General features: G+C 40.9%; 1 protein-coding gene across 1 annotated transcript in view; it reads left to right on the top strand.

The window, feature by feature from the left end:
• Window positions 1-17,960, top strand: part of LOC126175594 (inversin-A) — a 238,318-nt gene that overhangs the window by 90,727 nt on the left and 129,631 nt on the right. Inside the window, exon 6 of the mRNA XM_049922458.1 lies at window positions 7,084-7,195. Coding sequence (XP_049778415.1) covers window positions 7,084-7,195 — 112 coding nt within the window. The remainder of the gene's footprint in view (window positions 1-7,083; window positions 7,196-17,960) is intronic.

Here is a 17,960-nt window from a genome sequence, read left to right as displayed (position 1 = left end):
TGCCTCTATCACGTGACATGTTCCACCATCTGTGTCGTCATTTTTCTCGGTGGTTGCCCAAATTTTATCTGTTCCTTAACTTCTTCTGAGAGTTCTGTTCAGTCGTTACTGTTGATTTTCTTCATTTTTTCTGTTATTTCTTTCTTGTTTAATTGTACATACTCTGGGTCTGTTCGGAAATTTCCGTTGGTCCTCTTGATCTGCCTAGTGGGTATAAATTTCGCTTTAATTTGGAGTAGGTAGAGATCGGATTCGACAAATCCTTTCCTTGTTCTTACATTCATAATTTCTCCGGTGTTTTTCATGGATATCACAATGTGATACATCTGAAATTTTCCTAGGGCGTTGTTGCGGGATTTCCAAGTTCTTAGTTTCTTGGTGGCTTCTGGAATTGCGTAGCCGTGATTTTGAGATCGAAATTCCTACAAAATTTTATCAGGTTCTCTTCATCTTGTTTGTCAGCTTGTGGGCCCTGTGTTTTCCTGTATTGACTTTGAATTTTATTTCTCTGCGTCCGCAGCTCGTGGTCGTGCGGTAGCGTTCTCGCTTCCCACGCCCGGGTTCCCGGGTTCGATTCCCGGCGGGGTCAGGGATTTTCTCTGCCTCGTGATGACTGGGTGTTGTGTGATGTCCTTAGGTTAGTTAGGTTTAAGTAGTTCTAAGTTCTAGGGGACTGATGACCATAGATGTTAAGTCCCATAGTGCTCAGAGCCATTTTTTTCTTTCTCTGCCTAATTTGGCATTAAAACTGCAAGTAAAACTTTCACATGCTTCGTGGGGATTTTGTTGGTGGTTTCTTCCAGATCTTCCCAGAAATCGTCTATCATCTGTGGATTTTCTTTTTGTATTTGTTTGAAGGAGCATGTGCATTGATTAGTGTATAGGATTTGTTTCCAGAGCGTATTGTGAGTGTTGATATTTTTCCGATTTTGAAGTGAAATTTTTTACAGAGTCCAGTATCAATTTGTGTACAACAAATCCTCTTCCGAAGAGTTTGATATTTCCTCCTGGAATAGTTGGGGGGTTCCTCTTGTATATTCAGTAGTTTTCACGAGTCAAAGTGGTTCTCGTCTGAGTATCGTATTTCCTCTATTGCCGGAATTTTGATTTTGAATTTATCCATGGTGTTTGTCAGTTGTTTCAGTTTATCTGGTATCAGTGGTGTGTTCGTGTTGAGTGTTCCCATGTAAAATATTCTCTTAGTTTTGAGGTTTTTAGTGAAACTCCGATTCTTCTTTTCATGAGATGCCTGATCCCCTGGAATCCGATGATCAGGTCTGCTGGCCAGTCTTATTGACTGGGGCCCAGAGTAGTGGATTCTTTCCCATTGTTCTGTCATGAGTATTGGTTTGTGTTGAGATTTTGGTGGTGAAATCCCAAAGGATCTCACATAGCTTCGACTGGAGTTTCGAGATTCGGAAGATTCAATCACAGCCGATCATCTCAAAGAGCAAACAGACGCTAACCAGAGTACCGGGGGCTACCACACAGACGTGTCTGGATTTTGGAGTCTCACCTGTAACCCTAGGCATGGGCCCTCACAGGGTGCTACCATCTGGAGCCAGATGGACCTAGGTTTTTTAACGAGGTTTGCAATTCCTGCCCTTCATCTTTCCTCATCACATGCAAGATAAGGCCCCAGGGTTGGGAACAACAATGGTGGAATTTCATGAAGGCATTATATACTTGTAAAGTATTTTGCTACATTATTATCATTAAAGCCTGATATCTATGTACCTGTACAGTGTTACCTAATGTCTAGGTTAATTTTTATCGTGGTCTAGACATTGATAATGGCGTTAACGGTATACATTAACGTCATAGACACAGTGAAAATTATAATAAGTTAGCAATAATTCAGGTAAAATATTGTGTAGACTGCGCATTAACTCCGCTTCATATAAAATTTGTTACCAAATTCAGGTGAACCATAATGTGTCGCTCGATGTCTAGGTTACCTACAATTGTTTTTGCCTAAACATGGAGTGAAGATTTTTTAAACCGAATTTTGCTGTTTCATAGGTACGATAAACCATCAAATGAAACCACATAAATAAAGAAGATGTACTATACAAATTACTCTTCATTACACGAAAAACTTGTAGCTTGATGTCTAAGTAACGCTAGCAGTTGACATAGAAACACCTGTTTCTGGTATGCTAATGAAACTCACTGCTATCCTACTAGACGACGCATCTAACAATAACAGCGTTCATGCACCAGATGGGGTTTAAAAAAATTGTAAATTATAAATTGTACTACTGTAGTGCCATGTGGCGAGCTTATTATGTAATGCTGTGTTCACTTCATATCGTAATCTGTATTTATTGTAATCTACATTTATGGTAATCTGTATTCAGCTGTGACTGAGCATGAACGCTGGCATTCCGCACATTAACCTTATGTTTTATATATACAGTTATTTTCGCTATGACATGCCGATATCCAGCGTGTTCCACGATCCTTACAAACAGACATTTGCGATATGACACAGTATAAAGCGCAGACGGCAGAGATTGTGTGATTTGTACAGTTGAAGGCATATAGTTTTGCCATATGTACGAACATACCAGTTGTGTTTGGTTACACTTTTTGTAAAATTATTAGCCTGTTAATCTGGTTCTGTCCCTGCACATCCGTAGATGTTAACACAGTCTTACCGAGACCGGTCGTCTAAGTAAATACTTTACTAGTGATCTTGGCGTTTGGAGTCTTTATACTACAAATCGCCCCCACTCTGCCAGTGTCAGGAATGTACAACTTCGAAATTTATCAACTAACTTTAGAACTTGAAAACTAAAAGTCACATAAATGACAAGCTGTGTTTAACACAAAGCTTTTCTGTTAGCCCATATGCTTGGGCTAGCAGCATGACTAGCTGCACGAAGTTTCCCGACTGGAAAAATATCAGCATACTCCCCCTCCCCTCCCCTCCTTCCCTTTTAAAGGCACCCATAGCCATAGTCTAAGATCCAGTGTTCACAATCTTAGTGCTATGTGAAATACCCATAATGGCGAGAACACACTTTGATTTTAATTCTTGTAAATTACGACGTTGTCAAAGTTGCTCGACTTTGTTCTATTATAGCGCTTAAATCAGTTGCATAACATATGTAGTTCTCAAATTTTCGGAAGAATACTTTTTAAGTGATATGTTTCTGTTAACTGCAATATCTTGGAATTTATGCCAGATTGATGTGTTTAGTACTGATATTATTATTATTATTATTATTATTATTATTATTATTATTATTATTATTATTATTATGTTATTTGCGTCGAGATCCTGTAGGATCACGCAAAGCATTCTGCCTCGTTTGAGCATTCATTCTGATCTTCCATGATTCTCTCATTTTCTCTCCATGGAGTCTTTTTCTATCCTCAGTGTACTTTGTTCCTGGTTTATTTGGGACTTCATTCTCTGACCTAACAGCCCACTTGCTTACCTTGTCTTTTTTTGTGTTTCTCTCTTCTGTTTCTATCGGATCAATTTGTGCTTTTTCTGGGTCAAATTTATTGTTATTAGTATATAAATATTTCTAGGAGTTAATTTGTGATATCCGAACTGAACCGAGACAGTCGTGTGAATGGTAATGAGTCCAGCGTGATGAAACTCGTTAGAAAGAACATCAGTGGTCGAAGAGATCCCAATTTCTGGTCCAACAGTTGCACGATTTCAGTGACCTGTAAACTGGATTGGTTCCCTTTGTACGACCACTTTCCCTTCATGACTACAGGTCAATAAACTAGGCACAACTCATGATATATTTGAGCACCTTGTAACCCATTCACCTGTCACTGTTTGTACATGTTAAAAACACAGAACATACAATGTCTCCAAGTAAAACAGCTCTCCACAGTTGTGGCTGACTGAGTTACAGGCGCACGTAATATAGCGCAACTGCGAACCCACCTTTCAACATGTTGCTTACTGCTACTCATTTGGCATCAGCTACGATACAGTCTACCAAACACTCGCCTACCACACTTGATCTGCACGAGTTCTGACGTCGCGTCCCAGCTGGTGGTACATGCCCTATATTTCAATTAAATGCTGGGCCTTAGAAAAGGCTGGTTGACCAGAAAATAAGTACCCAGCTTATCTGGTAAAATCAGACTGTGTCGTAGAAGCTCTGTCCTATCCAGTTAACTTGTTGTGCATCTGTATCAATGTCAAACCAAAGATAAATACATATCACACCAGAAACATTCATGGAGCCTTCATGGGAGCCACTAATTAAGTCATGGTTTCTGCAATGTATGATGAACTACCGACACCAGTGGGATATCAGACAAAATAAATTGTCACATGGAACTTTATACCTAAAACGACAGGACAGTTAAGAAATTACTTCATGTCTCGCCCCACAAGCTTCTCCAAGATTATTATGTTTTCACATTCAGTTGTAAGCAGAAGACCATCTGCCACTGTTTAGCACAGGAACAGCCTAGAACTCTGCATGTGTGCAGAGATCTCCCATGCATGCGGATCTCTCTCACCTGAGTGCACACATCCCTCACCACTACACCAAGCTGTCTGAACGGGAAGAGGGGGAAGCTGCTAATGCGGTGCATTATATGGCAACACAGACGCTCAAGAAACGTTGGATAGCTTGTATGTGGCTTGGTTTCATATTTCTCAACAACGCAAAGAAAACTTGTGCTCACCATTATTTATTTTTGGTTCTCTGAAGACGTAATAAAGTTTATGTCAGGCAGAAACTAACGGCACACGGCCAGACTCAGTCATTCCTGCAGATCTTCGTCAAGTAATCGTGGCTTATATAGTTTCATAATCGAAAAAAGTCTTTCACACACATACACTGAAGCGCAAAAGAAGCTGGTGTAGACCTGTGTATTCAAATGCAGAGATATGTAAATAGTCGGCAACGCCTATATAAGACAACAAGTGTCTGGTGCGGTTGTTAGATCGGTTACTGGTGCTACAATGGCAGGTTATTAAGAACTAAATGAGTTTGAACGTGGTGTTATAGTCGGCGGACGGGCGATGGGACACAGCATCTCCGAGGAAGCGATGTAGTGGGGATTTTCCCCTAAGACCATTTCACGATGGTACCGTGAATATTAGGAATCCGGTAAAACGTCATATATCCGACATCGCTGTGGCTGGGAAAAGATCCTACAAGAATAGGACCAACGACGACTGAAAAGAATCTTTCAACACAACAGAAGTGCAACCCTTCCGCAAATTGCAGCATATTTCAATGCTGGGCCATCAACAAGTGTCAGCGTGCAGGCCATTCAACGAAACATCATCGATATGGGCTTTCGGAGTCAAAGGTCCACACGTCTACCCTTGACTACTGCACGACACAAAGCTTTACGCCTCGCCTGGGCCCGTCAACACCGATATTGCCCTGTTGATGACTGGAAACATGTTGCCTGGTCGGACGAATCTCGTTTCAAATTCTATCGAGTGGATGGACGTGTACGGATATGGAGACAACCTCAACTGCATGTTGATAAGAACATTGATACCACTTTTGCAGCCTCGTTGTGGAAACTCTTCCCAAGTGAAACTTCGTAGAGCTCAAGTATGTTTTAACGTAAAATAATTTCTTTTTTAAAAGGGAATTAAACTGCTGATTGATCAGTTCCATCTGGACTTGCAAAGGCATTTGAAACAGCAAGCGGTCCCAAAAATAGCTCTAAAATAGATGTGAGACTATCAGTGTCCTGAAAACGTTTACAAAATTGTTTCTATAATTCTTTCAGTGTCGCGATGAATTCTTCAAAATTCGCATTTTCTTGAACATTAGTGAGCTTAGGGAAACGGACTGTGCTCTTCATGAGATGTTGTCCCTTCCACAATGCGATTTTCTTTTAAAATGCATCAAATGTCTTCATCAAATCAGAAATAAATTGTTTCTCACCTTGTAATGTCCCGTTGACGGCGTTCAACCGTGAAATCAAGTCCACTAAAAATGCGAGGTCTCCAGTCTGTTTCGTATCTTCTCGATTTCCTTTTTGCTTCAGAAATTCAGCAATGTTGGGTATGAAACCGAAAAATTGCTGCAGACATGCCGCTCGACTTAATCATGGTACTTCGCACTAATACATAACGTCTCCAGGTTTGGTTCGAGAACATTTGTTCACACAAGCACCATATTATTTGGTGCCTCTTCCCTCCCGCACTCATCATTAGCTGCCGTTCCTTGGTCTCCCGCTAAACCGTTAAAAATAAATATAAATTTCGTTAGCGTGGAAATGGGTCCTTCTCACTATTGATTACGATACACCCTATGTACAAATTTTGCGTTAGGGGCGTCTCTGGCTTCCCTGTCAGCTTGGTGCTTGCGTTACTTGGGCCTTAAACCGGCCCCGAACGTCTCCATACTCTTCGTTCATTTCCAACAGAAACTATTGAAACTGACGATGTAACGAAAGATGCGACTTCAGAAAATTTATCATTCGTACCACCAGTTTCATTACGTGCTCCATGCCTGCAAATTGAGCACAAAGTGTATCTTGATGTCCACCTTGTGTTACCTTGCATAACAATGGTCAGACATCACTGCCGCTCGCAACCGCGAATTCTGATACTCTGCTAGATTAAAAATCGCTAAATACTCAAACCAAATGTCGGATATAGAGGTGGCTTTTATCAACAAATTACAATGTTACAGCACCACATTTTATGATTTGTTCTACAACAAGTTATATTTTTCCTCAAATTAAGAGACTGTAGAATGTTTATGTTCAGAAATAAGCACAGACAGGGAAATACCATGCCACTGCCACGTTTCACGCTGTAGATCCTTCTGCATACAAAGCTCACACTTTGCAGCTGATGGAACAGCGGCCTCCGAAGCCACTGTTGTTTGCTTTCTGTCGGAATCAATTACTGAATCTAAACAATGACTTACTGTAGCTTCGTAAGGAGTCAACAAATGGCACTGGATTCGTGCAACTTTGTGCAGAGCTACCAACATTTAAACACAGGCAAGCGGCCCTTTCTCGGAATATGCCTCGTATAATGCAAACTGTATAGTTCCTACTCCGAACAGTCGTTTCGGTAGGCTTTCAAATCATATGTTACAATTGTTTCATTCTGTTTTTCAGGACGGCCACACGCCAGAGTACTACCTGCAGCATCCGGATGAGCTGTCGCACCGCCAGCTGCTGCAGGACATAGGCGCCGATGACACAGTGGCCGACAACCTTGTCGATAAAGGTGAGCATGAGACGCACTGCTGCATTCCTTAATAGTATCAGCCGTACACAGCAGGAACCTGCCTTTTTTTCCTGGTGATGCCCCACAGCTCGTAAGTACTAAATGTTGTAGTACACAGCAAAGAGCTGCTTCTTTATTTTAACTGGTTTCTGTTCGCAGAACATTATCTGCTATCTGCTATTCTTCAGATAGCAGCGTCAAATACATCACAAATTACTGATGCCAAATAGTAAAATACACTGACGGAAAAAATCACAACACCAAAAAATAATTTCTGTAGAGTAATGAACTTTCGGTGATCCATTTAAGAGCTTATCATTGAAAAATCACAGGTTAATTTAAGTACCAGATAAGCCACTATAAATGTTAAATGCTGGTTCGTTAATAACCGGGTGTAATGGCCAGAATTTTGAATGCAAGCATGGAGACGTGCGTGCACTACGTTGCTCTATGCCTATTGCAGTTGGTCGGTCAATACAGGGACAGTTAATGCTGTTTTTGGATGACGCTGGAGTTGCCGTGCGATGATGTTCAATATGTACTCGACTGGAGACAGATCAGGTAATCGAGCAGCCCAATGCAACGTGTCGACACACTCGAGAGCATGCTGGGTTACAAAAGCGATACGTTGGCTAGCGGTATCCTGTTGGAAAACAACCTTGGAATGCTGTTCACAAATCGCAGCATAATGTGCGCGGGATATCTACTAGCGTGATCCTGCTCTCATACGAAATCGCACCCCTGACCATAACTGCAGGTGTAGGTCCAGTTTGCCTAGCAAGCAGACAGGTTGGTTGCAGATCTTCAAGTGGCCTCCTCCTAACCAACACAAGGCCATCTCTGGCACCGAGGCAGAACCAGCTTTCATCAGAATACACAACCATTTTACACTCTTGCTCATAAATTAAAGATAATTGCAGAAAGTGGTGCCACACAACGTGGCACTACACGAAACTGGCGCTAATATCATAGGTACATAGAGAACACACACGACACAGGTCTGAAAGTCCACGGTATTGGTGATAAGCTGAGAAAACCGTCCCGAAACACATGCGCTACAAAATACCACTGTTCGCTGCGCATGTACCCCGACGATGACCACACTGTCTGGTCTCCTTCCCCAAAACCAACCAACCAACCCCGACATCAATATGGGATACGGTCACCACGTACACAGGCCGCACAACGGGTTGGCATACTCTGGATCAGGTGGTCAAGCAGCTGCTGGGGTATAGTCTCCCATTCTTGCACCAGTGCCTGTCGGAGCTCCTGAAGTGTCCTAGGGGTTTGAATACGAGCAGCGATACGTCGACCGAGAGCATCCCAGACATGGTCGAAGGGGTTTAGATGTGGAGAACAGACAGGCCATTCCATTCGCCAGATATCTTCTGTTTCAAGGTACTCTTCCACGATGGCAGCTCAGTGGGGCGTGCGTTATCATCCATCAGGAGGAAGGTGGGACCCACTGCACCCCTGAAAAGGCGAACATACTGGTGCAAAATGACGTCCCGATATACCTGACCTGTTACAGTTCCTCTGTCAAAGATATGCAGGGGTGTACGTGCACCAATCATAATCCTACCCCAGACCATCAAACAACGACCTCTATACAGGTCCCTTTCAAGGACATTAAGGGGCTGGTATCTGGTTCCCGGTTCACGCCACATGAAAACGCGGCGAGAATCACTGTTCAGACTATATCTGGACTCGTCCGTGAACATAACCTGGGACCACTGTTCCAATGACCATGTACTATGTTCGTGACACCAGGCTTTACGGGCTCTCCTGTGACCAATGGTCAGTGGAATGCATCTTGCAAGTCTCCAGGCGAATAAACCGTGTCTGTTCAGCCGTCTCTAGACTGTGTGTCTGGAAACAACTGTTCCAGTGGCTGAGGTAAGGTCCCGAGCAAGGCTACCTGCAATACTCCGTGGCCGTCTGCGGGCACTGATGGTGAGATATCGGTCTTCTTGTGGTGTTTTACTGTGGACGTCCCGTACTGCAGCGCCTGGACACGTTTCTTGCCTGCTGGAATCTTTGCCATAATCTTGAGATCACACTTTGTGGCACATCGAGGGCCCGTGCTACGACCTGCTGTGTTTGACCAGCCTCCAGTCGCCCTAGTATTCTAACCCTCATAAAGTCATCAATATGTGTTCTTTGAGCCATTTTCAACACACAGTCATCATCAGCACGTCTGAAAACGTCTGCACACTTACTCCCTGCACCATACTCTAACATGCACCAACACACCTCTTTGTATGTGAACTTCTGCCAACGCCACGGTGCGACGACCGCAGATCAAATGCACCGCACGTTCATACCCCGAGGCGATTTAAACTCACAAACCGCCCACCAGAGCGTTGCTTCACCATGTATCAGCATTATCCTTAATTTATGAGCATGAGTGTAGTTTCAAATGGGGTCAGTGGAATGCAGCTACAGGGAGACTGGCTCGGAGTATCCTTGAAGTAACCGATTTATAACAGCCCGTTGTGTCACTGTAGTGCCAACTTCTGCTCAGATTGCTGCTGCAGATGCATTATAATGCGCCAAAGACATGCAGCGAACACGATGGTCTCCTCTCTCGCTAGTGCCACATGGCCGTGCAGAGCCCGGTCTTCTTGCGACCGAATATTCCCGTGACCACCGCTGCCAACAATCAGGTACAGTGGGTGCATTCCTGCCAAGTCTTTCTGCAGCATCGCAGAGGGAAATCCAGTTTCTCGTAGCCCTATTACATTACCTCGTTCTAACTCAGTGAGGTGCTGAGAATTCCGTCTTCGTCATCTTAAAGGTATTTCTTGACTAACATCAACTCATTAACGCTCACGACCGTTACAGCCTGTCTTTAAAGCAAGTCTAATTTGCATCCTCCTAGTGGCTCTTATGCAACTGGCACGAAATTTTAATAGCCATCATCTTTGAGATGTAGAAACACGCCTACCAACTTTCGTTTATGTCGCACGGCTCCTCCTTGATGCTGCTTTATTACGTTGACTAGTCTTATGTTGGTCGCCATAAGCCATGTAACCTGTTTTAAATATCTTATGGTATCTGATGATGGCCTGTGGACTGAAACTAGTTGAAATAAAGAAGTGTTTATTAGCAGCTCTTTAGTTATTACAATTATAACGATATACGATTCACCACGGCATCATCTAGTGATGGCTTGTATCGAAATTATTGCCATTTTTAATAGGAAATGAGGCAGAGAAAAATGTTTTCTCGCAAAAACGGAATGTTGAAAAAGGTAAGATAAACTGTAAGTCCACAGTTACACGTTTGTACTAATTAAGTACAATGAAGCTCAAAATTGTATAGGGAGAAATGTACAGAATCCTGTTATTCCTTACTAAAACTTTTCCATTGCTTCCGAGCACGAGCAGTGGCGTTTTCAGTTCCTCTGCTCTAAGTCTCCCACACAAAGAAAACAGTAACAAGAAATGAAGTATGTTGAGTGTGTTATCAGATAAAAATAAAAACATAACAAACCCCAGTGGTACAGATCCTTACAAGCTGTGAACTTCGAAAACTTTCATGAATCCGACATAAGTTCCTGAGTGCTAAAAAGAGCGCTTTTTTCTTCATACAATCTGTAAATCGTTCTCTCTCATTCAATTTACACATAAGCTCCTAGTTCCAAAGTTGCTGTTTCCATAATTCAAATAATGTATAGCTAAATTTTCATTACACAGAAACAGTATTAAATACGTAAGTCATTCCGCATGCTATAAGTCTGCTCGTGGTAAACAATCATTACCGATCAGCATCATCAAAAGCCAGTTTTTCTTATTTCATCTTCTATTCAGCTAGAAAGAACATCCATATCCTGCAGTCGATAATGAAAGGAAGGCATCTTTTTAAATAAAACAAACCTTATTAATATTCTATATCCTTACCCTTCTGGTTTACATATCTTCAGCCCTCTCCCGCCGGAGGACTTCCAATTGCAGCATGTAACATGGTGGTGTGTAACATAACTTCTTCGAAGCTCGAGAAACAGCGAACTGTAATCCAGTTTCGAATTCGAGGAGGTCGTCCAAATACGGAGCACCCTTTTCTGCAGCATGACAATACTAGACCATACACGAGCGCTGCGACATCTGGAACAACCTGACGCCTTGGGTGGACTGTCATCGATCATCCTCCATACAGTCCCAACATGGGCTTTATCCGATTTTCGTCTGTTTCCAAAACTTAAATAAACGCCTTCCAGGGCTTCACTTTGACAGTGATGATGCGATGCAAGCAAAGGTGAGATTGTGACTACGACAGCAAAGTCAGATATTCTACAATCACGGTATTAACAACTTGGTCTCTTGTTGGGAGAAATGTGTACGTCGCCAGGGTGACTATGTTGAGAAATAAATATTCAGACATGAAGAATATAAAGATGCAGAATATTAATAAAGTTTGTTTTGCTTAAAAACCTTTAAGAGATTTCACATAAAAAATTCATTGCTTTTCAGCACGTCCTCGCACAGTTGCTTTTCATCAGTACAGTAAAAATATCTAACGTAAAAAAAAAACATCTGTAATAAGTACTCGTGAATCCAAAACTATCTGCGTTCAATACTGGAAGTACAATTACCTTGGATTTGAGACAGTTCGGAAGTTATATAGTAAAATGAATCAATTAACCGACTACTTGACAGCAACTATGCTGATCATTACACCACCACCGGCCAGCTATTGTCCGTCACGCCGCGCTGTGTCTGCTTCCCGCCTGTTAGCAGCGGCTGAGGGTGAACGTAGCTGTAGGCGCATCTGCCGTTGGGTTTGCTGGCAACCAACATCCCAACTGCACCCGTCACTTTAATTAGCCAAATTTTAGGGGCAAAGCACATCATCAGATGATGTGTATTCCCGAGTAGACATCTGAAGCTACACATCGGAGGACACTAATAGGTACATTGAGGCAAACGTATAAATATTTAAGTAAATATTTAGACAAATTATAAAGCAGCAGTTAGAAAATACAGTGAAAAAATTGAGTGATCATTCTTAAACTATGACTTACTCTTTCATACAGCATATGTATCGCACCACGCAAAGAATCCAGTAAGTTACTAACGTCCTGTCCTACTTCTAGAATCTTCATGGATTTTTTAGTGGATTACACTAGCCAACAATGAAAATGTTTCGGGCTCAAAAATAGTTAATTCTTTTGTATTTCCATCTGTTGACTTAAAAAATCACGATAAAAATGACAGATTAGCTCTTGATTTTGAGATAAAGTGACACTTCATTTTTATAGTCAACATTTTCATTTGGGGGAAATTTTGTTTTCGGAGTTGGCACATCTGTCCAATAACAGAACATAAATGCTCTTAAGCTCTTTTTAAGTCATAAACATAGATACTGTTGCTGTGACCGTCAGTTTCATGTAGTTTCCTTTGTAATTAAAGCAGAATTTCTAGTATGAGAGTACTTTTACAGTGTAACATTTGTAAAAATGCCACGAAAATGTTATTTGTTACATGTTCCTCACAGAAACGCAATCTGACGGCTCTTGCTTATCAGCATTATACGGTATGAAAGTAGGGGACCAGGATAAGTCTAGGACTCCACACATATGTTGCATGCGTGTTCAGTTGTACTGCGAGAATGGCTGAAAAATAAGAAACGATCTATGGCTTTTACTGTGCCTATCGTTTGTCGCATCCTACAAACCATACAGATGACTGCTATTTCTGCTTGACTCCATCTATAAAGGCAGGATTGTCTATGAATAACAGTTTAATACCCGCATCTTCGATTTGCTAATCGACCCACTCCGCATTCAGAGAGTTTACCAGTTCCTACTCCATCTGAAAATTGTGTGTTTGAAGTAGAAAATGGAGACAGTTTGGAACAAGAACAAGAACAACAACAACAAAAACAATCATCAACACCACCAAATAAGCCTTCCACAACCCCTGGCCCTCATTTTCAGGGAAAAGATGATAAACCGCACAGACTGAGTCAAGCGTAATTGAGTGATCTCATTAGAGAACTCGACCCGTCATTGGAGAAGGCAGATATTTTTAGGTCTCGACAACAGCAATGGAATCTTCTCGAAAGTGGTATCACAGTCTCACAGTAAAGAAAACGTCACATGGAACTGCTTCCCTCGTTGGAGAAGAAAAACAATCTTGTTTGCTGTGACATTAATGGCTTGATGAAATCTTTGAATCTGAACCATGATCCAGCTGAATGGAGGTTATTCATAGACTCCTCCAAGCTTAGTTTGAAAGCTGTGTTACTTCATAATAGCAACCGTCTTCCTTCTATTCCTGTTGGTCATGCTGTTCACATGAAGGAGACGTATGCAAATACGACAACCCTCTCGAACTCGAACAAATACCATGAACAAAAATGGAAAATCTGTGGTGATCTAAAAGTCATTGCTGGGGTACACAAAACATTCCTGTTTCTTATGTGTATGGGACTGTAGGGGTAGGAAATCGCATTATATTAAAGCAGTCTGGTCTGAAAGAAATCTTAACCCTAGCGAGAAAAATGTCGTTGCCGAGCCCCTCGCGGACCCAAAAGATGTTCTTCTTCCGCCCCTGCATATCAAGCTGAGTTTGATGAAAAATTCTGTGAAAGGTATGAACTAAGAAGGACAGGCCTTTAAGTACATAAGAGTGAAATTTCCGAAATTAATTGATGCAAAAGTTAAGGTAGGTATTTTTATCGAGCCACAAATTCGAGAACTTTAAAGGATCCTGCATTTCACCAAGTCTTGGAGGGGAAAGAAAATGAAGCTTGGGAAGTCTTCAAGGGATTCGTTCGTAGGTTTTTAGGCAACAAAAGAGATGATACCTACACTGAGTTGGTGAAAGTGTTCCTGTAAAAATACCACAACCTTGGATGCGACGTGTCCCTTAACATCCATTTTCTCCACTCCCACCTAGAGTTTTTCCCTCCTAGTTGTGGAGCTGTCTCTGATGAACATGGAGAAAGATTACATCAGGACATTTCTGTTATGGAACAAAGATATCAGGTCCATGGGAATGAAGCAATGCTTGTGGATTACTCTTGGATTTTGAGTAGGGATGCTCCGGAACTCAGTTACAAGATGTAAGCTAAAGGACAACGATCTCATACAGCTAACACATGATTCTCTTTAGACACAACCATCTGCGAGGTATTCTTCCAGAAATTTAGAACTCTTAAAAATGTAACTACGTTTAAAAACAATTCAAATACACTTCAATGTTGTTAGAAAATGTAATTAAAATGTATCTTTTTCTCTTAATCCGCTAATATGATATACTTTCACTCTGTGTGTATCACAGAAACTAGAGCTAAGGAAAATTTTTCATTGTCATATTCGTTTTTTGCGACCCAAAATTAATGAGAATTGACTCATGAAGTGCAGGAAACATTCAAAAATTGTTTTTCTGTTGGCCAGTATTATACGGATCATGCATTTTTATGTGGGTAAACCCTTGGACCCAGCCAGTCATAGGGAAACATACAGTTTAACATGGATCCTGAACTAGGATGAAACTCGGCATTTTTTACATCAATAAGCATTGCAAGAGGAGAAAGAAAGGATAGGATGCAGCAAAAAAAACTCTAGGAACCACTGCCGACCGAACACGGACTCTTGATTTGTTGTGCCACATACATGCCTTTTTAATTTAATTTAATTTTTTACAATAGGTCTCTGTCTTTTCCTTACAATCTAGCCTTTCGCTTGTCATTAATTCCGTCTATGGGCTGCCTTGTCTGCCTTTAACATCCAAATGTATTGAAATGATGTTGGGTTGAAGTGCTATCCTCAGAGCAGAACAACATCTTCTCTTTCTTAAAATATAATAAATAACTAAATAACTCACGGATCCTGGAAAATACTTCCTCTTCAGATAAAATGTTCTCTGTTAACTTGCCGCATCAGATTTGGTTAAAATTTCAAGCTTTCGATGATTGCCTCCAACATCGTCTCCAGGAGCTGACTGTCGTGAAATTGGCGTGGCTCCTATTTTTATGCCCAGAGGGCGGCATCTGATTGGCTAGATTATGTCATGGAGGTGGCTCATGCTGAGGCAGCGCACTCTATGACTATATATTACATTTACACTTGCTGTCCAGCGTTGCTTTCAGCGCCACCACTTACGTAGGCAATAAATTATGAGACGTCTTCCCTTCTGTTCTTTCTTTAACACGTGCACGCTTCCAGCAATTTCCGGTGTCTATCTTGACGTTATCATATAGTCTAATTCCCACTGGTTTTTGTAGAAGCTGAAGAGTTAGTTCTCTTGCTGGGCGACAAGGGAAATCCCACGTAAGTCAAAGAAAGCATACACTAAGTTCTTAAATGGGATCCCAGATCAGCGCTTAGTCGGATGGCAGGGGAGCTACGAAATAGATCTGACCTCTCTGACAACCTTTCGAAGAATCTGAGGCCATGAGCACGTTGGCCATCAAGGATCTGCTTAAAATACGCAAAGGTGGAGTACCGCTGAGATCAATAATTAGTGCTGTCGGCTCTCAGCAAACAGTATGGCAAAGTGTCTAATTAGATTATTGGCAGCCACTACAGACACCATATTAATAATATTTGTAGATAGCAATAAACAGATGCGGTTAGGCTCAAGTGAAATCATAGCCTTTTATGATATTACAAGTAGAATTGTCGACACACCTTGACGACGATGCATTTTTTGTATGATGTAGATTAAAACAGCCATGGTTTCGGCACTGTCACAAGCCATATTTAATTTTTTCGTGGAGGTTTTTCGAAGTATAACTGTTAAATACTGCCCGCCTCCATCCAACCTGTTTCTTTAGAGATGTCGATATATGATGTAGAAAAATTTCCGCTACCAGTCATAATAAAAGATTACTTATTCGTCACACGACCGGTTTCAGGCTTGTGCCCATCATCAGGTTTTTATTCATTCATATACATGTTTATCTTGCTGGAGACCACTGTATAAATACAAAAAAATTATTTTCTGGTGGCTAAACAGATACAAGTGGAACAATTGTAAGTGGCAATGCAGTATTTGTCGAAAATATATCTGTACTTACAAAATGATGAAGCATCATTATTATAATTACGCTGTGGTGACAGTTTTTCCACTTAGTTGCACTTTTGTTATCATTTTCACGTCCATACTTCAGTTTTATAAAGTTTATTTCTCTATTACGATGTGCACTCGTGAAATACACTGCATTTACATACAAACATGTAGGCTATAGTCAAAGAATTTAGCCATAGAAACTGCAAAGATGTTGCACATATAAAAACTTAAAAAGCTTTACCCTTTACAGGTAAAATTTCATACCAAATTGCTAACCTCTTTCGGAAAACTGGTATTCAAATTTCTTTCAGCACTAACAACAAGCTAGAACAGCACATCATCCACAACAGTAAGACAACCAATGTCACCACGAATCAGGCATTTACAAACTATTATGTGACAATTGCCCACAGTTCTACATAGGCCAAATTGGAAGAAGTTTCACTATAAGATACCGTGAGCATATGGATGCCTTCCTGCTAAATAACTTTGATAAATCCACCTTTGCAATGCATCTAAAAGACCACGGTCACTCAGCCACAGTCATTACAGACAACCTACACACTGTCAACAAAGGAAAGAAAATGAATCTGCTCGAAGAGCTGGAAATTTACATCCACAACTCTAACTCACCACACCTTATTCTCAACGAACAAGTGGAGCTTGCAAACAAAACTTATCTCCACATATTTCATGAAGTATTCAAAAACAAAAGCTCATTATCCTCTGATATAATAACAAATTAATATGCTATGGAAATCCGATGCAGCAATTATACAACAGTTCAAGTGTTATTATCGTGATTTGTAAGTCATATTGTAAACACAAGGTTTAAATGTCATTTTCGTAATTTGTAATAGCTTTCAAAATTTCATGTGTATAACATTATTGTACTTTCTAGATCTACGTTCTATGACAACAGTGTGGTTCAAAACAGTTCTGTCATTTTTTAATTTGTTATAGCTTTTAGTAATATCATATAACATCATTGTACTTCCTAGATCTAAGTTCTCCGACAAAAATGTGGTTCAAAAAAATTTCATTATGTGGATCAAAAAAACTTCGCAGCTTATAATAGTTTTTTAAGTTTCTATATGTGCAACATCCTTGCACTTCCTATGGCTAACTTCCTTGACCATAACCTACATGTTTCTGTACGAGCAACATCTTTATACCTCCTACGTCTAAGTTCTTTAACTATAGCCTACATGTTTGTATGTAGCCGGCCGCTGTGGACGAGCTGTTCTAGGCGCTTCAGTCCGGAACTGCGCTGCTGCTACGGTCGCAGGTTGGAATCCTGTCCCGGGCATGGATATGTGTGATGTCCTTAGGTTCGTTAAGTTTAAGTAGTTCTACTTCTAGGGGACTGATGACCTCAGATGTTAAGTCCCATAGTGCTTAGAGCCATTTGAACCATGTTTGTATGTAAATACAGCGTATTTCACGAGTGCACATCGTAATAGTAAAATTTGCAGCTAAACTTTATAAAACTGAAATATGGACGTGAAAATGATAGCAAAAGTGCAACTAAGTGGATAAACTGTCACCACAGCGTAATTATAATAATGATGCTTCGTCTTTATGTACGTACAGATATATTTTCGACAAATGCTGCCTTGCCACTTAAATTGTTCCACTTGCGTCTGTTTAGTTACCAGCAAATAAGTTTTTTTGTATTTATACAGTAATCTCCAATAATATAAACATGTACATGAATGTACAAACACCTGAGAATAGGCACAAGC

The sequence above is a fragment of the Schistocerca cancellata genome, chromosome 3 (genome assembly GCF_023864275.1).
Source record: "Schistocerca cancellata isolate TAMUIC-IGC-003103 chromosome 3, iqSchCanc2.1, whole genome shotgun sequence".
In the NCBI taxonomy this organism is placed as follows: Eukaryota; Metazoa; Arthropoda; class Insecta; order Orthoptera; family Acrididae; genus Schistocerca; species Schistocerca cancellata.
Note: the sequence above shows the minus strand (reverse complement) of the source record. Positions and strands in the feature narration are given on the sequence as shown.